A 26073-nucleotide genomic window follows, 5' to 3' on the forward strand; every position below is an offset into this window, starting at 1 on the left:
TGCATCTCCAGTAGGCAATTAAACACTGCTGTATCTGCAACTACATATCTTTATTAGGTACAATAGTATCGTGCTCAACTATTGGTCCACTTTGTTATAATGGGTGTCGACATTTCATTAGCTGACTGCTTTGTTGTGCCATCTTCATTAATGATATTATTTAGAAACTGATGCAGCATTTGGAAATCTTTTCAGAGGCCCTTTGGCCTATTGGTAATATTTCCAGTTCTTTCTTGTAATTGCCCATTTTGAAGGTTTCTAACATGCCTTCAATTTGTCCTAACCTTCCAATGCCATTTATGCCAAGCGTCTCGAAAAAAGGCCTTGGCAAACAGCGTAGACCCAGATGAGACGCCACATGATGCGGCGTCTCATCAGGGTCTGCGCTGTTTGCGAAAAGTAATTTCTGTAAGAATTATTTTAAATATAGAAATAAATATACTAGACATCCCTATTAAGGAAATAAATTGATCCAATTTAGAAGGATGGGAGAGTCCACTTGGCATAAATGGGTTAAAGGGAAAAAATACAAAGGCAAAATTAGGCCTACATATGTGTTAAGTTTTGAATTATGTTTTTTAAAATTGCCACTTGTTTAAAGTGATTTTGTACATTGAGGCTACTTTCCCCCCATAATATTTAGCAGACACACTATTTTCTTTCTGTTGCAAGTAATATGGCAAGTTTTTTTGTTATACTGGTGAAATCCTTACATGTACACCATGAAATATTGCGTTAAAGGACATGTTCGTCAGCATTTGTCAGCTTCAGACAACAATAAACAACAATAGCCAGAGGGATTTCTGATAGTTTACAAAAGGGGTTGTTGCAGTTGCTTTTCAATTTGATATATCTGCTTGTGATTTTCTTTTAACATGCCCTTGATAAATGAATATGTGCTTTTTAAGTTGGTCAACATGTTTCGTCATTTTATCCTGAATGTCCTTTCAATGGTCTCGGCCAATGTAAACAAGATTTGTTCAGGTGCAGTGTGTTAAGTTTAAATGGATTAAACCCAAGCACCTTTGTAACATAGCTGACCAGTATCTATGTACAATCTTGAGCTTGACCGTAAATCCAACCAATCAAATTGCAGCCTTGTTTTTGCTACCGGTAGAGTTATTAAGTACTTAAATTATCCATTTACATTTCCTCCCCTTTGAGTTATTGTGTTGTTGTTATTCACATTCAGTGTTTTTTCTAATGATAAGTAGAACACGCATTAATGTTGACATGACATGATATAGGTTAATTACTTGGGGACTGCATGCATATATTACCAAATAAATCTGTAGAAAAAACTGGTTAATTGCAAACTGGTAACAATTGATTCTTTGTGATCAAACCAAACGAATGTTTAATATCATGTGATTGTTTGATTATTGGGTTCATTTATTATTTTATTCATTTATTCACTAGCCAATTCATTTGTGGATTTATTTAAATTCATTAATTCGCTCAACTTAGTAATTAATCAGCTGTTGTCATCAATATATTACCTGGTTATCCTGTCCAGTCTTAAAGATATTTGCATTGAAACAATAGGGGTTGAAAAGAAATCATTTACTACCAGTAGCATAGTTTCATTTTTGGGGTTTAAAACAAAACAAAAAACAAGATTGGCCCTTTGCAAATTCTTGTTTTGGTTCCCATGCAAACATGTCTCACTTCGCGTTCAATGTATCATTCATTAGACTAGAAATCTACTTGTTTCCTATGATTTTTGTAAAAATTACAACACTAAGTGTACCTTGAAACACCCTAGGGTTCAAGAACAAGAAAGTGATTCTATACATGTGTAAAATAATAGTCAGGAACTGCTTCATTTACACATCAAGTCTTGAGAGTGAAACTGAAGTATCTCTTTATGATTGGAGTTTGAGATATGATAGTTTTACACTGACCACTTGTGTGGCGTGAAGAATGGATTATAATTATATATTTATGAACAATAATTGGATTTACACACACCTACCATATTGCAGAAGCTTTGATCTTTATGAATGAATTGCTTTTGATCCAATAAACATGCCACATTTATGTTGTCAGGTCTGCTTGTGGCCTCAATAAATAGACACTGCCAGTATATTTGGCCATGATGTATGTGCCAATACACAATAACAGTCATGACTTGACAGTTAGTGAATGAATGCATTCGAAACATGGTGTTATTGACAAAGCAAAGTCATTCCTCCAATATGTAAGCATTGATTATTAGACACCAGTCTGTGACATTGCCAGATAATCATGTCAATATTAGTTATTGCCTTTTTATTATAGATCTCTTGCAACTTTAATTAACCTTTATCCTCTTTATTTTACTTTAAAAACTGTTTATGAATTAACTGAGTCTTTATTTATGGTTATTAACTTAGTTTTTATTTAGGTAAATAAGCTATGTTTGTATTTAGGTGAACTTGTTATTTGTCAATAGTTCTTTACGAAATACCAACTAACCGATATAACGTGCAAAAGAACGTGCTTTTCATTGTATCCACTGAAGCAATGGCAAGGTCAGTACACACCACTTTTTTCAACCAATCAAAACATTTCATACAAGGCCTTTTGTCCTGTCAGCTGATTGAAGGGCAAGGTCAATACACACCTCTATTTTCAACCAATCAAAACAATAAGGACTTTATTTTAATATTGCTTTTGAACAAATGCATTGTTTTGACAGTTGCACATATAAAGTGGTTTATCACTTGTAATCCCCATGTATTAAGCTGACTTTAAAATGCCTAAGCTCCCAATAGCCTCTATAATATGTGAACTACAAGTTTCTCAATCACTATGCAGTAACTCTGCATTAAGCCAGTGGAAAATTTCGGTCTAAAAATAGACCACTGCACTTAACTCCGCCTCCTTGCATACATTAACTCAGTTAGAACAGCTGACTGTGTATTCAATGGGAACATTGGGGGTTAGTTTATAACTTGGTTCATAGCGGTACTAGTCAAAAGTTTCCTTCTGTACATATAGCAGATACAATTAAGATAGAGCCTGATAAGAACTCTTTGACTAAAATCTCAGGACATTTAAAACCACTGATATTTGTGTACACTTCAGGTTTAAATAAAATATTCTTAATAATAGGATACTGGAAAATGTGCAGTGTTTTGACATACTCTATGGAAAACAGCAGCAAATCGGGTTGCAGTTATTCACAATTGGCTGCAAGGAAAAGATTTGTGAAATCTATGGTGAATTCGGATACTAATTTAAAAGATTGGCATAAGAAATTAAGAAATCAGGTAAGCAAGTTGCAGATACTGCAATTGTAGAACTTCTTTGTGGATTTGTCTTTTTTGTATGAAATGTTGCAATATTGGAAATGTGCTGTTGAAATTAAAGTTAATATTATTTAATATTATTATTTTCCCAAAGTTGTTTGTTGCATAGAATTAGTATTAAAATGTTTTTATTGTATTTGATTTTATATTGTGTGTCAGCTTGTCTTGGTCTACAGTAAGTATAACATGTTATAATAATCTGAATAATTTTATTATAAGATGCTGTAGTAATGTTTGCGTCTAAACTGTTCAGTTTGCCAGAAATTACATAGTTTCAATACCTGTTACCTTTTGTGAAGTAAAACAAACCCTGGTGTTGGTTTAAATTTGAAATTTTTCTGAATTTGGTACTGTAAAGGAACCTCTGCAAGCAACATTTTGTAGAGTACTATCTTTAGGACCTGTTCTTGCACAGCAATCATTATGAAAGCATTTTTACCTTATGGAACACAAACCTTTAGGCTAAGAAGGTTGCTCATTTTGATATTGACATTAATTGTGCAAATCTTATTTACTTTCAGGTGGTCCCAGTTGAAACCAAAGATGAACAGGTGAGTAGAGCTGTTTGAAAAGGGACATGGAATTACTATAATATATATTCATAGTGTCCTGTAGAATTAAATGGGCAGTGGTCTGTGAAAAGGGGGTTTAATGCATATGCATAAAGTGCCATCCCAGATTAGCCTGTGCAGTCCGCATAAGCTAATCAGGGACAACACTTTCCGCTTTTAATATATTTTTCGTTTAAAGTTAGTCTCTTCTTAGCAAAAGTCCAGTTTAGGTGGAAAGTGTCGTCCCTAATTAGCCTGTGTGGACTGTACAGGCTTATCTGGGACAACGCTTTACACACATGTATTAAACCCCTTTTTCACAGAGCACGGTGTAAATGCATTTTGCAGACCCTATAACTTATTATTTCAATAATAAAAAATTGCATCCCGTCCAGCTCCACACACTTGAAAACTGTGCATCTTTTGTCTTTAAGGCAAGGAGTTCATGTACTTAGAAGGAGTATATATGATTTCAGTGTCAACCTTTTAATCATACTGTCTTAAAGCAACATCAGAAGATGGAAAATAATGTAAATTAATAAACAATCTTTATATGGCACCATCAATTAAATATTGTTTACTGCAATATAATTTATTTAGCAAAAGATTACACCAATACTGATGTGTTTACTCATATTTAGTTGGATCCCAGATTGTTTTGTGAACATGTTCTAGAAACAGATTTTCTAACACTTGCAATTATACATGTATAACTGTAGCTGTTAAACACCTTGCAGCCACAGGGAGCTTTATGGGAAATACTCTACATACTATAAATATAAACTTTTCTTAAAGGTCCCTGTGCCTGCAACAGGTTAGATTTGTGAAAAAACTTTCTTATAGATAGGTACAAACAATTTCAGCTGACATGGTTAAAATTACATAGCATTTAATACATTATTCAGTTGAATGTAACTATCACTGGTGAATACAATGGGTCAATATTATGTTTATTAACATGTGACATGGTATTTCCCATAGTTGTGTTGATTTGGATAACACCAATTGTCATGTTATTTAAAATAACAAGTCATTCAACTTGGAAACCTATTTTCCTCTAAAATACCTGTGATGCAATCACGTTTTTTTGTCAAGTGTGCACTTTCCATGGGTAGTGTGCATGTAGTACTTGCTAAGCCTGTTGTAAATTAGAACATGATGCAATAACTTCCCACCTTCGCTTGAAAGAGGTTTAAAAGGGAAAAGCTCTATTTAATCACTAGCGCTTACTGATTGAAGTGTTTTTCTTTAATATATGCACAAAATAAAATATATTTTCTTTTCTTTTTATTCAACACTTTTGAATCCAATCTGTCAATTGAATAAAAAGCAAACAAACAAAACAACTCAATTTTGACATATAGTCTTCTTAACAGCATAAAATTGGTTAACTACATAAATAGTTCTAATAATGTTTTATTTACTCATCCCATGCAAATATACACATTTTAACAGAAGTTTAACTTAAACCCATTTATGCCTAGCGTCTAGAAAAAAGACCGTGGCAAACAGCGTAGTAGACCCAGATGAGACGCCGCATGATGCAGCGTCTCATCAGGGTCTGTGCTGTTAGCTGAAAGGAATTTCTGTAAGAAATATTCGTAATATAGAAATAATTATACTAGACATCCCTAAATTTGGAAATAAATTGATCCAATTTAGAAGGATGGGAGAGTCCACTAGGCATAAATGGGTTAACCAAACTTTTTATGCTAACAAACAAAGTATGAATTGTCAACAGCATTCCCTGATAAGCCAGCAGGCAATATTCTGTTACAATGCTTGTTTGTTGCTCTCTAAAAGTGATTGCCAATAAACATCTATCCCTGATGGTTTTTGTAAATAACCATCCCTCTAAGGGTCTAGACAATAAACAACAATAACGCAACATTACAAATAATTTCCTGTTTTCTACTGTGATTTAAAGCGGGTATATACGATTTTTTATATGTGTTTAATTGTAATATATTGATAAAATATGTTACAATAACATAAAAAAATTATACATAAAGGCCGAATTTCATAAAATGCAGCAAAGACAAATTAGCGCCCCGAGCCGATTGTGACGTACATATTTTCCTACAATAACCGAAGCATTCGTATTTGTATTAGGATCGGAGTTAGTGTTCGTGTGTCGTATGAATAGATATCGTTGCAGGAATTCAAATAAACCGTTACACTAAGTTTAGATTCACATCGTACATGTATGGTATACATGCTGGCGAATTTGGCTGTACAGCCGTTTTCAATTTCAGAATTAAATATCTGGCTTATTTCGCATTTTTTGACACATGTTCTTCTTAACTTTTATTTTAATTTATATTGAAATATATATATAATAAGTTTTTTACACATTTTATATAAATTCATAAATATTTGACAAAATCGTATATACCCGCTTTAAATAAGCAGAATATGGACATTTGTCTCACATTTTTAGTGACATATTCTTGGTACACTTTTATTTACAGAAAAACAATCCCCTTTAGTTGTTAATCAATCACCAACCAGCGCACACCAAGCCAATCATGTTCTCATACTGTGTGTGTTACATCAGCTTATTAATCAATAATTGTAATGCCTGGTCTATACATGCATATACACCAGTAGTGGTAAGACAGCTGATGCAATAGTATAGCTATATAAAATAGAGAGGCGTTAAATTTTTCCCATTCTTAACTGCACTCACACCACAAACAAGGATACTTTTTGAAGATTTTATTTCTTTAAATTTACTAATACAAAATGATCAGAGTTATTTGCTGGATCCGATTTCGAATTACCAAGAAAGGCAGTTTGGTAGCATCAGAGGACAAACTTTTGTTATTGTTAAGTAGCTTATGCCTCGGAAACGAACCGTTAAAGGAACTTTTACCGTGAAGTGAATATTGTTCTTTAAATTTGAATACTTAGTGAAAAGTAAAAGCTATTTGAAAAATCTACTGAAATCGCTGGAAAATATTTGGTGGAATTGGCATCAACAATGGGTTACGTTCTTGGTTTACCTGAGGTAGGGTTTTAGCTGAAAAAATTCGTAATGTATGCAAATTAGAAAGCAATGCCTATGTAAATCAAGAATTACCATGCTAAACAAGATTGCATAGTAAGTTTTTATTTGCTTAATTAAACATGGTGAAATTTTAAATACCATTATCTCTTGTTACAGTTACAGAAGAATGGTTTCAAGCCTAATTTTAACTCTACCCCCTGGAGGCTGTTTACAAATAAATTGTTAATTATAGATGCTCGATTGGCCAATCTTTGTTAAAAGTAAGTGCTTTAAGCATAAACCAGAAATTCTTATCCATATGTCTGACTGAAAGTGCTTCATTTAAATGTTTTATTACAGGCAATAAACTTACAACAGGGTATAGACAATGTATAAATTAGTTTGGCTTTAAATGTACCAGAAACAGCTGACTTTTGTTCTGAATCAGCTGATCTGTATTGAGATGGGGGGGGGGTGGCAGTAAAAAGGTAGAAAATAGCAACATTGACAAAGTCTGACATCAGCTGATGAACTGCAATTAAAGGGGAATTAAATTGTCGATTTTAGTTTATTTTCTAGACATCATGTCACATTAGATGGGTAAATTATAGTGCAGTAAATGCAATCATTATTTGAGAGCATTTTCCATTGTCAGGGACTTGTTTTAAGTTCTAGCAACTTGTTTTAATGGGTGGGACTGGTAATGGGGACGGATTGTAAGGTAAGCATAAAATGGCATTATACTTGTAGTATATGTAGGCGTAGGTGTAGAAGATTCAAACCAACAGGTTTTCACACACAAATTGTGAATAAGTAATAGGCTAGAATCTTTAAAAGAACAAAAACGTAAAGATAACCAATAAGAAAACCAATAGAAATCAGTCGCTGTTGATTGTTCAAAGACAGGTGATGATTAATAGTGACAGATGGTATCAGCTGTTCAAAAGGGGTTCTTACAGTTATTAATTTATCAGCACATGATGTCATAAGCAAATACCATGAAGAGTTGCAATAATTCAACTCCCAGCTACTGACCCTTTGGGTAGTTTGAGCGTTACCTATCTGTGCTCATAACAGTGCACAGCATTCAAGGCGGTGACAAACTAATACCTTGAACTGAACTTGAACTTAAACTGCTGTTGAACTTCAACAAACTGTCCATGGTCATTTTATATACAATGATGGTCAGTTTTGTATACATGAAAGAGTACAAATATTAAACTACTGATAATTATCTTTATAATACTGGTATATGAACATGTACTTCTGACCAATTGTTGAACTTATTAATATTATGAACTATTGAACATATCAAGTTAGTAAATGCGTGTGTTTGCATTTAAACATTAGTGTAGGTTTGAGACCTTGATTTAAATATCAATCATTGAAATATGCATGAATTGCTATCAATTGACAGAAGGCCTGGTATGTCTTAGTAAGGAATTACAAATTATTGCAAATTTTTTTATATCTGTTAATTTTTTAGGTATTTGATTTGATCTTTGGCTTAATGATATGTTTTCATTAAACCGTATAAACTTTTACATCAGCAGTTTTCAATATAATTATATTAGAATTGTCACATAATGTTCTGCATTTTGTCCTAGTTTGTTTAACCAGAAAAGGATCAAATTACAGCTGGCCTTTATTTGGTTCAAAAGCAAGAATACTACAACCATACTTAATCACGTTTTTTGTGTAATCGTTTTCAAAATCTGTGCCAAGACCAAATGATTTACATGGCTCTTTATTGTCTTTGATTTTTTTCCAATTTTTGTACTAGATAACAATATTCTTATCTGCCTTGTCATGTTAGATTATAGATAACTTAATTTTTTCTGTTTTAGCTAGAGGTATTGTGATTTAATGTCTTGAAGGGAATCAGCTGTGACCAAACATTTTATTGTTGGCTATTTTTGGATTTCACTTGCTGTCATTTTTGAATTTTATTCAAATGAAGATGATAGGGAAATAAGTTAGGTTGAATATTTTTTGTCCTTAATTGTTCTTTTCATTATGAATCTTTGATCTAAGTTACTAGTATTATGTTAAAACAAGAAACGCTATTCTAAATATAACAAGTATAAGATCTGGATGTGTAGCCCTTCAGTTTTAAGATTGAGATTAAAATGCTCAAGGTTTTTAAAGCAATTGAGTCGTGTTCTGAGAAAACTGGGCATAATGCATGTGCATAAAGTGTCGTCCCAGATTAGCCTGTGCAGTTTGCACAGGCTAATCAGGGACGACACTTTCCAGTTTTACTAGATTTTCGGTAAAAAGGGACTTCCTTTAAACGAAAAATACCATTTAAGCTGAAAGTGTTGTCCCTGATAAGCCTGTACAGACTGCACAGGCTAATCTGTGACGACACTTTATGCACATGCATTATGCGCAGTTTTCTCAGAACGTGACTTACTTATTGAATTAACAAAGGATCGTTCAATGACAAACATAATTAAATTTGTCATGCATTTCACAAATTTGCTTAACATGTCACCCCATCCAACAAATTGTGCAATGGTCATCTGTTGTTCTATTTAAAATCCTTTGGTAGAGAATGGTAACACCTATCTAGGTTGGGTGAAAATTCAGTTATCTTGGGCAACAGCTGTTCTAGCATACTTTATTAATGACTAATGAACAATCCTAATTAGTAATTTCAAAATAGGGATACAGATAAAACTGATATACAACCAGTAACTGACTCTTGACCAAACTGATGGCGTGTTCATTTTATCAAGCTTGATAGGGATGTGAACAATTTGAATTCTGAATCTTGTCATTGTCTGTTCACCTGAACAACAACCAGTGTATTTTCATTGAATTGTATTATTTCATTACTTATAAACTATATCACACAAATAAATGACTTTAAATAAAGCTAATTATGACTTTGTTCATAGAGTTTTGTACACAGGTATTTTGGCAAACTTGTTTGTTTGTGAGAGTTGATTTTTTTGGCAATGTTTCACACTAGTGTCCTTATATTTTAACCCTTTCAGTGCTGGAACCGAATTTTAAAGGCCTTTGCAAACAGTTTGGATCTGATGAGACGCCACAGTACGTCTCATCAGGATCCAAACTGTTTGCTTTTCTGATAGTATTCATTGAAAAAAAAATCGAAGAAAATGCTAATTTTAGAAATTGAGCAGACAACATTTTAGCAGACGACAAATTTCCCAGCATGCAAAGGGTTAAACCTGTGTCCTTTTAATTTTCACTCCAGCATCCTAACATTTCAATACATGACACCTGTGTTCTTTTATTTTACGCCTGTGTCCTTATTTTCACACCTGGTGTGTACTTGCAGACGCAGATGCTGTTTGTGGACGCGTTCATTCAGAACAACCGCCTGGACCATGTCACCCAGGTGATGGCCTACCACCCTGACTATCTGGCCTGCTTCCTGCGCACACAGCAGTACCTCCTGCGTGGGGACGGACCCCTTCCCTACCACTACAGGCATTACATTGCCATCATGGTCAGTGTTTATAAATTAATGTGAGCCTCACTCTGGGAAAACAGGGCTTAATGCATGTGTGTAAAGTGTCGTCCCAGATCAGCCTGTTTAGTCAAGGATGACACTTTCCACTTGAATTTATTTTTTTGCTAAGAAGAGACTTTCTTCAAACGAAAAAAAAAAAAAAAAAAAGAGGAAATTGTTGTCGTGAATAAGCTTGTACTAACTGCATATGCAAATCTGGGACAAAGCATTTAGCCCGCTTTTCCAAGAGAAGGGCTGATCTATAAATAAACAAACAGATCTCTACTCTATCAATTACGCATCTGAACTCATGGGATAAAGTTAATAAGTCTTAAGCAAAAGTCTACACTTTATTTATACTCACTTAAGTTGGCCGCAGTTGTCGATTATCAGTGCTATGAAATGAATTCCTTTGGTCTTTCAGTTTAATCGGTACATTTATTGTTCAAATTATGCAAGCCTAGCATATGGCCTTGCTTCAGATAACTTAATTTCAAGTATAAATTTAACATCCACATGTTGTCCTTAAATGGGTCTCTAACTATTAAAAGGGCAACAACTATATTAATGACCTTAAAGAGGCCATTGTCCCTATGTTGCACACTCAGTCCAAGTTTTATCTTCAAATTCAATTCTTTGTCTTTAAAAGAAATCAAACATGAACATAAACTAAATGTCGGTTTTAGATAAGACTAGCCTTGACTTCATTAGTTATCATGATGGATGTCCTTAGTTGGCTAGTTTCATGTAATTCCCCTGATGGTGACCTCATCATTGGGTTTTAAATAGTATCATTATCTGGTTAGGTAAATACAGAGTTTTGTTGCAGTGATTACTTACATGCCTTTTAGTACAAATATCAGACTTTCAACGCCTATTTCAACTTAGGTTATGTTTGCTGTGTCTTAGCTTGGATAGATTAAGTGCCTGACTTTTGCTGATTATTAACATGACTTCATTTCATTTCCTTGTCTATCAGGCTTAGATACAAGATAGGCTGTGTGTATTTTAAGGCATTCTCTTTGGAAAACCAGGCCTGATTAGAGGGGGTAATTGCATGATGATATAAAGGAAGTCAAGATGGCGACATCCGTGCCTAAACAGGTAGTTTTCGCCGTATTTTACCCTTGATTACTTTGATTGATTTTTGAAATGCCACTCACTTGTCAGCCATATCAGAAAGAAAGTGATGAGCGTTTATTTCGTATAAATATTTGCTCAATATCTGGACAGTGGACTTCACTTGCTTCGAAATTTCTCTTTTAGAATGTTGTAGCAAGTAAAGTCGAGATAAAAAGTGAGTATTAATACGAATCAAACTCTAATCTATTTCCTACTGATATGTCTGAAAGGTGAAAAATTAATAAAAGTAATAAAGGGTATAAAACAGTGAAAAATACCTGTTTCGGCATGGACCTGGCCGTTTTGATCATCCAGTGATTACCCCCTCTGCTAATACAATGTTAAATATTGTCCCTGATAGGCCTTTGCAGTCACACAGTGACAACACTTTCCAACTAAGGCCTTTGCAGTCACACAGTAACAACACTTTCCAACTAAGGCCTTTGCAGTCACACAGTGACAACACTTTCCAACTACATGCAGGCTGGGTTTTCATCTACAAGACACTCCAATAAAAATGTGGACTGCACAGGTTAATCTGGGATGACACTTTATGCACATGCATAAATAGAACTGTTTTCTGTCTGATTGGCTTATTCAAATTAAGTTTAGAGAATACAACTAGACTAAAACTAATCTCACTGTGCAAAAAGCGAATGTTAAATTCAAATTAAGATCCCTAAATTTAACATGATAATACGTGAGCTTAGCTCATTATTCTCTGTAAATGCATCTACACCCATTAAAATATGCCTTATGTGTTGGAAGAAATTTATGATGGTGAAAAGGAGCTAAATGTCCAAACATTTCTAATGGCTGGACTTGCATGATACTACAGATATATTAAATCACATGCTGTTATAGGCGCATGATAAATAGTGGTAACAGGTCTTATCTTCATGCGGTTAATGAATTGCATCTGTATGTATCACCACTTATTTATTTTACCTCTTTGAAACAAACTGGGTTAATGACCTTACTTAAATGTGGTTAATTCTGCATGAAACAGCTTAAAAATGACGATTTTTATTATGCCTATTTGATATTCTTATTTTAATCTCAATTTATCCGTATAGTTTTTACATTGCATTTACATAAGGTTAATCAAAATATTATTTGAAAGGCTTTACAATACAAATGAGAGGCTTTTGACAGCCAACTTAATGTGTGTCTTGAGTGTTAGCCAACAACTTTTCCATAGGAAATATTCCACTGTTTGTTTTCCCTAACACAATGGCTCTAAGGCTTGAATGGAGTATCAATCAAGTCCCACAATAGATTAACCTTGTAGCGTCAGACCTGGGTCATTGGCACAATCAGCTGATCTTGAAGTTTAAATAAATGTGATTATGCAGCACAATAATCAGCTCATAATCTATTACATAGTCGGGGTAAGGGATATTAAATCTCCTACTTGTATTACCCCGGTATAGGCTATTGCTTCACCTGTTGAGGTAGAAGTATGGTTTGACTTGTAAGGCTGTTGTGGGGTCATGAATGGTCATAGGTGTTTAAAATCTGCCAATGCCTCTATGTTTTTGTAGGGTGTATATGTGGCAACTCCAAGGTGGTATTTGCAGCACCTTGAATTTTCTTTGTGCATTGTTATATTTCATTGAGAATGGCAAAATTCAATAGATGCTTTTTTCCTTATTTACATTACCCTACTTTATGATTGTTTTCACATGTGCGGGCTACATGAATTAACCAGTAGCTGTTAAGCACTTCACCTCCCATTTGCCCTTTTAGTTCCTTGGATCAAGAATTTTAAGTAAACCATTTGGATCTTTCAATCAGTTGCTGTTATTTACCTCTTAGTCTTAAACAGAGAAATATTTCATCTCTATAACATTTCAAAGTTGGTGGATGCAATGTAAAACTGGAAGAGGAATTTGAAGTTTTAATTTTCACGCAAGCTTTAAAAGGAGCCTGGGTCTAGTATCATAAACATACTTACAATATTCTGACTCCGACTTTAAACAAAATAGATTAGATTTATTATCATGATCATCTTGGTGTTCACAGATAATTGAGTCTCACTCAACTATGAATCTGAGCATGAATAGCATATCACCCCATTGGCGAAAAAAGGTACCATGTGCCTTCTAATTTCAATGTCACATGGTACCTTTCTTTGCCCCTTATATGAGTATGCAAATGGCTGAGACTTAGGATTTGTCATTAGTTGACCAACATTCTCAGTGCTCAGCTTAAGTCAAAACTTCTTCTGAGTTGATCTGATAATTTAGAATATTCATGACACTTGGCCAAGTTATCGTTAAAAAGATTGGTTAAAGTAACAGGGTAATGTACTTGGCTCTTGAGTCTTATAGAGACCCCTATTAATCTCAAGCTTGTTTGGCTTAACAGACTTTGTGTCTTGCAGGCTGCAGGCAGACACCAGTGCAGTTACCTGATCAACCTACACACGCAGGAGTTCATTCTTGCTGGCGGTGACCCTTCCTGGTTGAACGGGCTGGGAAACATCCCGAACAAACTGCGAGACCTGTATGAGTTGAACAAAATACTGGCACACCGCCCGTGGATGATCTCAAAAGAACACATAGCAGTAAGTTTGGGTTCTGGAACTTGTAAATTAAAAGGTGTTCATGCATCAAGTCTAGAAAATGTATACAAATGATAATTTTGGCACAAAGGTTTTAAAACAAGTAACCAAAATCTTTAGTTGCATCAGACAGTTTTAATTATTTGCTTTATTTTTAAATATTTTCAGAAATTTTAGTAGTGAATTGGATATGTAAGATGCCATTTGCCTTAAAAGCCTTTTTAAGCCTTGAAAACTTGAATCCAGTAAGAAAGGTATTAAATTTAATTTAATTTTCTAAGGGATTACAAATGAGTTGTAATGTGTATGTGAGCAAGAAAGAAATTACATTTTCTAAGGGACAATAACAGCGTAAAAGTGATAAAAAATTACGCAAATTTCTTGCTTCAATTTTCAGAGCCTAGCCAGTGGCAAGGACAACTGGTCTATATCGGAGCTCGTGCACGCCCTGATACTCCTCTCCCACTTCCACGCTCTGTCCAGCTTTGTGTACGGTTGCGGTATCACGCCCGAGGTGGACCACGATGGGGGTTACACTTACAGCGGGAAGAACTCACCCTCCAGCAGTAAGGCTAACAGCCGGGCCACCAGCAAACATGTGTCACCTTCCTCGTCTTTCTCCGAGGTAGGGTTACACTTTGATAGAAGTTTTTCAACAGTGCTCTGGGAAAGAAAACAGGGCTAATGCATGCATGTAAAGAGTAGGGTAATCTGGGACGACACTTTCCACATTTATGGAATTTTTCGTTAAAAAGGAAGTCTCTTTAAAAAAAATATTTTCAATAATAAAACTAGTCTAGGCGGAAAGTGTTGTGCCAATTAAATTATTTGTGCAACTTGCAGGCTGTTCAGGTGTTATGCTGTTTGCTTCTCATTAGTATGGTAAGGGTTGGACATGAAGCCTGTAAAACTTTAATCTAGTGAGAATGGTCTTTAATTTAATTTGATTTGCTATGGGACTAAAAGTGGGTCAAAGAGCCTGTCTAAAAGGTAAAGGGTTAGAAGCCTATATCTACCTGAGTTTGTTAAGTCCCAGTTCCTGTATGCAGTCTCTGCCATTGCAGTCTGGTGGGGACCTGGGTATCTCGGTGCTCCTGGAGCGTATGCAGAAGCTGACCGATGCCGACCTGGGAGAGATGACCTCAGAGGAGCTACTCAAGCAGTTCGAGAACATAGAGAACCAGAGTGCAGAGAGTAAGTGCCAATCACCACTGTTGCAAATTGCTATACTATACTATCAATGAATATTATGATCATTTAAACTTAAGTTGCCATAAACTTTCAAAATTGATGATTGCTTTAGTGTCTCTAAGAATGTTTTGAATGTGTAGCTAAACCACCCTAAAATGATAATACACATCAGCTCAAATGAACATTACTTATAGAAATAAATGCAAATTACAAAGTTTTGATATTAATATATCTTAGCAACTACAGTAAATGTATCGTTTTCTTTTCCAGTCACTGCCAGCGGGATAATACCAGCACCAAAACGAGATGTATTGAAATTCGTTGAGGAGCCAGACTTTGTGTATACAGATTTTGCAAAGCGTGGAACGCCTTCGAAGATCCCATCATTCCGCGTGCAGGAGTACTCCTGGGAAGACCACGGCTTCTCCATGGCCAACCGATACTACTCAGAGATAGGCACGCTGCTTGATGACAAGTTCACCTGCGCATACAACCTGACTTACTATACGTGAGTTACTCTCGTTACTGAAGTACACATTCAGTGCTATTTTGATGCTGTTTTTTTAATTCATCATATTGGAACTAATTGTACATCATTGGGAGACGTTAATTTAAACTTTAACTGATATGTAAGTTGTTATAATAATGCATTAATTTTAATTGAAGCATGGTCACAAACAGTAAACAGAGTGTTTTAACCCTTTCCCACTTAGAAGAAAAGTGAAAATGGCTATATGCAAGCAGAATATTCTGTTTGCTTCTCATAAGAATCTTAGGCTTGAAAATGAACATTAAATTTTCTTAAGGCCTAAACACGCGCAAAAAAGCCTTTCTGAGTGGTAAAGGGTTAAATAAACACTTTAAAAAATAGTTTGTCATTCAAAACTTCTTATTTTGCTATTTGTCTCCAGTATGGGTGACAAGATGAATGTTGACACGACCATGTTCCGCCGAGCAGTGTGGAACTACATCCACTGCATGTACGGCATACGCCATGACGACTACAACTACGCTGAGGTCAACCAGATGCTGGAGATAAACCTCAAGGCGTACATCAAGACAGTCACGTGCTACCCCGAGCGACTCACCAAAAAAGACTATGACAATGTCATGAAGGAGTTTAAACACTCTGAAAAGGTGGGTGTTTTCTAAACGCAAAAAAAACAATAGTTAAATTGATACAGTTCTGCCAACTTTTTTCTCACAAGTTAACTTGTTCCGTATGATAGCACTCTTTGTTTGTCAGACAATATGGCGGTGATTCTGTGGTTTGAGCAGTAAGTTTGAATTCAAGCTGGCGTGTGATCCATTAACAATTTTACGGAATTTATGATTATTATGTTATATTAAATATCTATGGCAGGAAAAACACTTGTTGCTATTTTAAGTCCCAGGCATAGGATATTTTTTTAAATTATAGCCCTCTTTTATTTACTTATTCTAAAGTGAGGATAATCATTTTTAGCTATACTTTCAATGAAAGAACATGAGGCATGAACTATAAATAAATTGGATGTTATGCCCAATGCAGCCAGATACCCGGGCCACTATAAAGTCAACCAAGGTTTTGTGGTCTTGTAATTACGATGTAACAGATCTGGAGCTTCACTGTTCTGATTTGTCTTTAAGCCTATTTTTGCACGACGAGGCTGATTTGTCATTTTTGATTCACAGGTACATGTCAACCTAATGTTGTTGGAGGCGCGCCTGCAGGGGGAGCTGTTGTACAGCCTGCGCGCTATCATGCAGTACATGACGTGAAACCCTAACGAAAGTTCCTCTTTAAGATCAGCCCCCTGATTTGCTGGCTGGATTGCAACTGATCATCTCATTGGCTGGCTGGATTGCAACTGATCATCTCATTGGCTCATAGGTCATCTGATTAGGCTGTTGGTGATAACCAGATTCCATTGAATAGTAAAAACATGTGCAGATGTCTTTGTATTGTTAGAATAAATCAGTGACATTAACGAAAAAAAGTTTTTTTTCCGAAGCCAGTATATTTGTTCAGTATGTTTGTTGTTTGATCAACAATTTAAGGGTTAAAGCTGATTTTCTAAAAGTTCTGCATACTAGTACATCATTTTACTGTTCATAACTGCATGCTGGAAAGGGGTGATTATCCATGACAGCGCTGTGCCGCCAGGCCCAAGCCCTCTGTAAACAATGGACCCATTTTGCTGAAAAAACTGATTGGGTGCTATTTATAGACATGGTGTTTTGAAGTTGCTTTATCATTGAGCTTTGTTGGCCAGTCTAGGGAAGGTACATATTTTTGTTGGTGGACAGGGAGCATACGAAGTGTTCTTGTGTTTGTGTATATATATTTATGTTGAAAATGGCATTTTTCAAATTATAAGGTATTAGTATTTTTGAAAATAATGTATGTTATATTCAATGTAGAGGAATTTGTTTAATTTTTTATTTGAACTTGTCTCCCTTGTTAATGACTTTCTTTGGCCATTTTGTCATGTTTGTTTAGTAAATCAAGTCTTGTGAGGAATGTTTGTTGTTGACGCTTCCTTATATCTGTGATATGTGTTTGCTTGTACATGTTACTTGAATGATCAAAGCAGAATGGTTCCGGTAGATGAATTATTCTTGCGTTCCTGAGATCAATCAATGATAACTGACATGAGATTAGTCAAAGTTGTACCAATGACTCTAGTTTTAATGTTGTATTGTGAGAAAAGTGATTTGTCAAGAAGTGAATGTCTCATCTTGATGGTAAATTGTTTAACACCTTGTGTTTATGCTTGCAGATGTCTGTGAGTGACTATTGTTTAGACAAATAAGTGTCCTGTATATTTTAGCATATATAGAGTACTTTTGATGAGTGTTCCATAAACAAGAACTCCACTGTTGTTGATTACCGGTAAACATTTCCTCGAGACCAGCATTAAACATTTCATAGTGATATGTTGACATTGAGCTTTGATCAGAGATGGCTGCCATCCAAATATGTGTGCTTATGCTTAAATATGGTGGTCTTGATCAATGGAGCTGTATTCTGGAAAAACTGGGCTAAATGCATGTGTACAAAGTGTTGCCGCAGATAAGCCTGTGCAGTCTACACAGGCTAATCAATGTCCCCCTAGACTGGATTATGGTTTAGAAGAGATGACGTTTAAATAAAAAAATGCTGTGAAAAGGGAAAGTGTCTTCTCAGTTTTTCCAGTACTAAGCCCATTTGATGTATAAACATTCTTTTTGCAAGAAACATACATTAACAAGATTTTAAGTGTGGAAAATGTGCTGACCATGTGCTTTATTGAAAATCGTCTTGCAGTTTTTGGTGCTTTTGTGTTCATTCTAGACAAATTATAATACTTGTTGGGCATTACATGGTGTTGCATTTCTTGCTAAGAAAACATTTTAATATGGTATATTTAGTTACAGCATTAGCTCTTTTGTTGTCAAATGTTCTGTCTTGCCTGGTTTTAATTTAAAACGGGTGTTCAAGTAAAATAATTAGGCTTCATGTGTTTTTTCTCCATGACTAAAGGGATGATGGTCTGTGTTGTTTACATTTGCTTACATACATATTATTAAATAAATAACGATAATCTGAAGGATCTACTCCTGATGATTTTTTACTAATAATAAAAAACAAGTTTGTTTGTCTGTTACAATTACGTAAGCATTAAATTGTCAAAAAAACAACAATGTAGACCTAGTCATTTTTACAGGTGTATACATGTTGTCAATAAACATGGCATAAGAAACAGTTACTACATCGATTACTGATTTATTGATTCCTTGGTAATTAAATTATATGACATAATCATTCATCTCTTAAAATATTAGCATATCAACTTTGAATTGTTGTATCTTTTTTCCAGCTATTTGTGCTTGTTTTAAAAATTTCACGCCCCCAGTTTTTTAGTTAAGCTGTAAACATGTGTTTGTAATGAAATTGTGATTTCGTAATAGTAATCAGTGTGTTGTATGTTAAATCTGCTTATTTGATTAAAAACGCATTTTGTTTTGGGATATTCAATATTGTGCTATTCCAAGTGATTAAATATGGCCGCTTCTGAAAAGTGAGAAGACAAGTTGGTCATGGTAACAGTATTATTATTATTGGAAAGGGCGCGAACAGCCAAACACATTTGTATAGTATATCATGTTTGAGATGGTTTTGGTGTATATTATTTGTGGGCTAAGTATAATTTTTATTCTTAACAATCAGTTCACTCAGAAAGTAAAATATAACATAAAACAACAAAAACAAACAGGGTAAGTTGTTTTTTCTTTAAGAATGAATACTATATGTAATAGCTAAAATGATAAAGAATGAAAAAAGAACGCATTTATATACCGCACATGTTTTCATAAACCCTTAACCCTTTGAGCGCTGGAACCGGAATTTGAAGGCCTTTGCAAACAGTTTGGATCCAGATGAGACTCATCAGGATCCAAACTGTTTGCTATTCTGATAGTATTCTTTAAAAAAAAATTGAAGAAAATTGCTAATTTTAGAAATTTAGCAGACAACATTTTAGCCGACAACAAATTTCCCTGCATGCAAAGGGTTAATATTTTGGGATGTAAATCCTGCTCCTTATTATTAATACACATAATCGGGAGTGTTTGGTTGATATAGAAACCTGTTTTCTCCTTGGTGGGCTGTGTGTTTGGCTTTCGGTATAGGTAAAGGAGTCCGTAATCTCATGCGCTTGTTTCTGTGATAGATCTGAGGGTGGCTAGAAATGTCCTGTGTTGAACACCGCAAAGTTGTGATTGCTAATAGAACCCAGCTGAGGCTTAACCTTTCAGCGCTGGAACCGAATTTTAAAGGCTTTTGCAAACAGTTTGGATCCAGATGAGACGCCACAGAATGTGGCGTCGCATCAGGATCCAAACTGTTTGCTTTTCTGATAGTATTCTTTGAAAAAAAATTGAAGAAAATGCTAATTTTAGAAATTTCCCAGCATGCAAAGAGTTAAATAGCTCCCAACTGTTTTTTTGTGTCACTTGACACAGTATGCATGTGCTGGCAATATGAAATGTGTTGTGTTGAACCCTGAATTGTTGTTAAGGCAATAAAAGAACTAATCCTGTTGAATACTGCAAAGTTTATGTTGCAACTAGAAATCAACTGTGTATAACAACACTTTGTTTAGCTTGCGACTAGAACTTATGTGTGGTAAACACTGCATTGTTTCGCTTGCAACTAGAACTTATGTGTGGTAAACACTGCATTGTTTTGCTTGCAACTTTAATTATTTTGTGTTGAACACCTGAGGAGTTTGCCTAAAAACTCTACCTCCTTGTGTTGTGTTAACACTGAAATGTTATGCATGCAATAAGTAATATGTTAAACATGTCAAAGTTGCAACTCAATATGTTTTGTGTTTAAAATGGTAGGTTTGCTTGCAACTGTAATTGTATTAAGTTGAACTCGACAAGAGTTTTTTCTGCAACTAAAATTGTGTTGTATTTAACACGGAAAACATGTTATGACTTTATTGAGAGGAGATTAGGAGAAAATGTTTAAGGTCGGGAAAAACTATTGTGCTTGTTGGAAGGTTAATATGAAACTTTTCTCTTAGAAGGTTAATATTTAAACTTTTCTGTGCTTTCAAATTGGCAATCAGTGCTTGGCAATCAGTGTTATTAAAAATAAGTATCTTAAAATAGAATTTGTCTGACGCAAAACTGTTTTAGAAGATTATGAAAGTTAGCTAAGAAGTTTAATTTCTTTTAAATAAGATATTAACTGGCCCAATCTGCCAAAGTTTTGTGTTGTGTACATGATTAAATTTTTGTGCTCTATGCTTGCATTAGAGATTAAATGTAATATTCATATTCCTGTTTGTAGACTGCAGTTTATTTAATTTTCAAACATTGTTTTAATTACTATGAAGTAATTATTACTTTTGATTGAAAAAGTATACTTTTTTTCTGATGTTTTTCAGACATTCCAAATATTTTGATGGAAGGAAGAGTAATATTTTTGTCAAGAGAATCCGAATTATTAAAAAATGTCAATTGATTATTGCAACTTACACCTCTGTCACTTGGTATTTTTCATTGATTTGTGAAGAAATGCAACAAGAGCTGTTATAACAACAATGCCTTTGTTACTACTTAAGATTTTCAATACATTAAATAATATTCTAAAATCCTAATATTCAAGTATTGCATTTTTACGAGTAACTGAATGTAACTTAAAATGTACCTGTAGAGTCGCAGTATTTTTTAATTTCTGATAAATTTGTGATGTAAGTGCTGTTGTATATTTAGCAAAATAACTTGTATATACTTGTACATGTTAATTACGTTTTGTTACAACAAGTCACCTGTATTTTAATAATTGAAGTACTGTATGAATACTGATTTGACTACGATTTTGTGCTTCGTAATCAAATCAGTCATTTTACTACTTGTGTGCAATATAGGTTTTTATTTCTTATAATTTTATAGTAAAATATCAGGATGTCGAATTACGCCAGCTGTCAGATTATTTTGGAGTAAAAACAACTTGTGTGGGGGAAATTTTATGTAATACTTGGCCATATCTTTCTTAAGAACTGTTGAGAAATATTTTATTTTATTTATTTAAATGTGAGCTTGATTCAACAATCTCACATGTTAAACACCTATCAGAGAAAAAATAATTAATTACACTTCACTTCATATATATTTTATGAAGTATAAAAACAGATATGCCTATTGGACAAAATAATACAACTGTCATCTGTATATAATGTAATTTTGAAATTTTGAAGTATCCCCAACCCCGTCGTGAAAAAAACCTTGTGTTAAGAAAGCTTTTAGCTGACTGTGTTTTAAATGTTCACCAGGTTATAGCAATAACGCTGGGCGAATAACCGTGTTGCTTTGTCATTTGCATACTCAAATAATAAAATATTGAACAAACCAGGTCCTTGATTGTTTTATTTCTTCCTTTGTATTACAGGTCACGATCTTGTTTTTGTATGGTCGGATTACCAATAAATTATTTTGTTGAACTTCTGCCAGTGGACGAGTATTTCTTGTGGTTTCACATGAGATAATGATGAAAACTGTGATAGTCATCTACTACAATAATTTAATTGAAAGGCGAACATGAACGTTTTCAAACTGAAAGAGCCTGTTACCGGAAAAATTCCATTCCATAACTGGATCAAACTACGGGTATCAATATAAATATTAACTAAAAGGGGTTTTCGCGTGAAAGTTAAGGTAATAACTCCATTAAAAAAGGTTATATTTGAAATAGCGTAAATGATTTTAAAAGCAATGAAAGGCTAAAAGCACTTGCCCTATGGTTCGAACCCGGGACCTCGTTTAGCAAACACCAGCTACCACTTCACCACGCAGGCCTATGAATTGTACCTTGTTTAAACAGACAGACAGTTTATTAAAGACTTCTACAACAGTGCATCGTCTTCATACTTACATAAACACTTCATTTTCTGTCACGTTAATAGGTATAGCAACATAACATAAAAATAGTCGTAAAGAATACTTTTCTTTCTTATATCTGACATGTGAAGCAGCGGCATAAACATAGAATATGGTAATCGTCTTCCAAATCAAAGTCATTACAATATAAATAATAACGTAAATGGTTTGCTATTCTTTTGCAGTTCGAATTCTCAACGGGTGTGCAGACACTCTTACTCTTAAAAAAATTAATAAGCGCAGACGTCTCGGAAAAGTCCAACTATTCTTCATATTCCAATGAGGATTTGAAAAACAATATACATATTTAATGCAGAACTGCTATTCATTTTACCATATCACTCATGTTTAAAGTTATAAACAAGTCACATTTGAACTCGCTAATAAATCTAATAACTTCCACGACTTCCACGACGTTTGGATTTTCAAATACATAACCAAAATTATTTATCATGTTCTAGACATTTGGGCCAAAGTTGCATAACCTTTTTTACAATCGTTTCAAGCTTGTTTGTAAACACTTTGCAATATACTAGTAATATTTCCATTGTTAATAATTTTAAACCAATATTTTATAATTTTAACGAACCTGCTAACAAACAATAGATATCTACGTTCTTCTATCTATCTTCATGAACATATACATTGCATGTATTTATTTTAACCTGTCGCAATCGTTTATAAAAATTTAAATGTATACATGCGTTCAATGTCATGTGACTGTGTCAATCCCCATACTTCTGAAGCATAACTTAATTTATAACATGACCTACGCTGCAGGAGTGAAATAACGTTATGCTCAAATGTAGACTTGTCGACAATTTTAAACAAGAGTGGTACGGTAAAATGAATAATAGTACTGTATTAGATATGTATAAAGCTTTAAAAGCTGTTTGGAATATGAACCATATTTAGATTTACTTCCTAGAAGTCTTCGATTATTTTTTGTAAGATTGAGAGTCTCTGCACATCCGTTGAGTATACAAACTGGCAGATACGCCCGAAATAACATACCACGTAATGAGCGTTATTGTTTATGTTGTAATGTCTTGGATTTAGAAGACGAATACCATTTTATATGTATATGCCGCTGTTACACTGATTTAAGGAAAAAATATATTAGTCGTATATTTTATATTAAACCATCTGTATATAAATTCCACAAGTTATTAGCCTCATGTGACAAACCAGTCATTTCAAATGTATGTAAATATATGAAAGAAGCTTTTGCTATAAGAAATGCAATTCTTAATAATGCTGTTTAATAAATTTCATTACCGCTTTGATAGAATTTACGTATTCATGCAATTTGATTGTGTTTATTGATATTTGAATTCTTAAATGACCATTTATGTTATGTAATGTTATGTTGTTATACCTATTCATGTGACAGAAAATAATGTGTATATTTGTGTATTAAGACGATGTACTTATGTATAAGTCTGAATAAACTGTCTGTCTGTCTGTCTGTCTGTCTCAATTTTGTTTATTACACCGGTGTTATTTCACTAGTTATATAACTCTGAAATGACGTTATTTTTTGACGAAATGACGTCATTATTTCAGCGAATTACTTCAGTTAAACTCTTTTACAATGTGAACAAACAATGAAAATAGCATATTAAAATAAAAAGAAAATGTGTTGGTCATGTTATGAATAGAATCTTAGATTCGTGGTCATTTTGTATTGAATTTATTAAACTCTTCATCTAAATAAAGACAAAAACTCGGCAAGCCTCGTTTTTATCTTTATTAAGATGACTCGTTTAATAAATTCAATACAAAACGACCACTCATGCAAGATCCTATATTTATAACCCACAAAAGAGTCAAACAACTGATAACATATTTTATGTCGAAATAATTGCATTAAAACAATAATGGGCCTTGAACGCATAACGTCAAACGAAACGTCGGTAATATAGTATTTTGATAAGTTATCAATGAAAAGTGTAACGAACGAAAGTATCAGTTCCCTACTTTTATTAATGTCAATCAATAAAGGAGCATATATGTGTACCCTTTTCATCAGACAGGAGGGTTTATGTGCTTGTTTAAATTATTATCAATACATTTTTTTATTTATGACAAATGTTTGCAAACTGTCATTGTCCCAAACTGACAACAAGTCCCTCTAACTTTTGGTTCACATAAAAATGTGTAGTTGATAAATATGTGCCGGGGTGGGGGGGGGGGGGGGGGGGGACTAGTCAATTTCTAAAGGGGCCCCAAACACTTACGGTATTATGTTTGGTAATATAGTCAATACATAACAATAGCGATTGTATCGATGTGTGGATTAAGTATTGAAGATTGATGCAATATATTGATTACAATCAGAAACCGCAGATGTTTTTGCAATTTTTCCAATAATGTGTATTGAGTGTGTACCATCAATAAAATGAGTCGCGTCATGCGAAAATGGGTCTTATGTCATATGCCGCCACAATGCACGCGATCTGACCAGGAGCTACCCTTTCCGATAATCTGAATAACGAAGCATTGTGTCACATTATTGCGAGCAGGGTAGCACCTGACCAGACTGCACGATTGTACAGGCTGGTCTGGAGCTTAGTCTACTGCATATGGCATAAGGTATAATACCCATTTGCGCTTGACGCGAATCATTAAGCATTTCTGTCAAAATATCATATTGACGACAGTTCTAAGTTAGCAAAAGAAGAGGAAAGGGGGGGGGGTCCTTATTGAATAAAATGCGACGAATATTCAATTCCACGCAAACAAGATCACGTATATACCGTTTTTCTTGCGAAATGTAAAAAAAGGTTTGAGAACCCCAATGACAATTTTGTTTGACTGCAAACTAACTGTAGACCAGAATTTTGAACGCTTAAGGACAAGATTTTGTGCTGGCAGTGATGCTTCTTATAAATCCATTGTATTAAAAGGCAATTATGGCTTTGGAGAGACAATAACAATATACAAATAATTCACTGCATGCTAACGTGAATAATGATAAACAACATACAACAAGGATAATGTTTTAAATAAACGTATACATACATTGTTTTGCATCGGTATATTTTGCAGAAGTTGCTTTTATTTCAAAGCTTCCTAAGCGCTATTTTAGCATAAGCACTTTTTTGTCGGAGCGGTGGTGTCGGAGCTACGGGTTTTCAGTTACATAAAACACATATAAAGAGACCTTGCAACATATACATGTATCTTTAATTATTTTGGATTTTGACCATAGACGGCAATTTGACCGGACAAGGGCCTTCTGACCAGCTGAGTGCAGTGGCATTGTCCGCATAGTGCTTGTATGTACTTATCATTCAATAATTTTACGTTACTTTCTTTGTAAGTCGGGGAACGATTTCGCTACAAACCAAATATCGGGCGTCAGTTTGGATCTTTCAGTATGAATGACAGTTCATATCACAGGGTGCTACTTTGTAATGTTTGGTTGGCAGTCGAAGACGCTGATTTTTTTCGTCAATTGA

At 34.3% G+C, this 26073-nt stretch overlaps 1 protein-coding gene across 4 annotated transcripts in view; it reads left to right on the top strand.

Moving 5' to 3' along the window:
• LOC127850293 (sestrin-1-like) overlaps window positions 1–20171 on the top strand; it is a 94579-nt gene extending 74408 nt beyond the window's left edge. For 2 of the 4 annotated variants that reach the window (XM_052383230.1, XM_052383233.1), the window contains 8 exons: window positions 3815–3844; window positions 10144–10314; window positions 13826–14008; window positions 14403–14630; window positions 15070–15199; window positions 15467–15704; window positions 16108–16333; window positions 16871–20171. In XM_052383230.1, the coding sequence (XP_052239190.1) occupies window positions 3815–3844; window positions 10144–10314; window positions 13826–14008; window positions 14403–14630; window positions 15070–15199; window positions 15467–15704; window positions 16108–16333; window positions 16871–16957 (1293 nt within the window). In that variant the 3' untranslated portion in view covers window positions 16958–20171. Of the gene's footprint in view, window positions 1–2903; window positions 3255–3814; window positions 3845–6499; window positions 6855–10143; window positions 10315–13825; window positions 14009–14402; window positions 14631–15069; window positions 15200–15466; window positions 15705–16107; window positions 16334–16870 lie in introns of those variants that run through there. The other 2 variants (XM_052383231.1, XM_052383232.1) reach the window with 2 other exon arrangements.
• The last annotated feature ends 5902 nt before the right edge of the window (window positions 20172–26073 follow it).

This window comes from Dreissena polymorpha, chromosome 11 (genome assembly GCF_020536995.1).
Source record: "Dreissena polymorpha isolate Duluth1 chromosome 11, UMN_Dpol_1.0, whole genome shotgun sequence".
NCBI classification, from domain to species: domain Eukaryota; kingdom Metazoa; phylum Mollusca; class Bivalvia; order Myida; family Dreissenidae; genus Dreissena; species Dreissena polymorpha.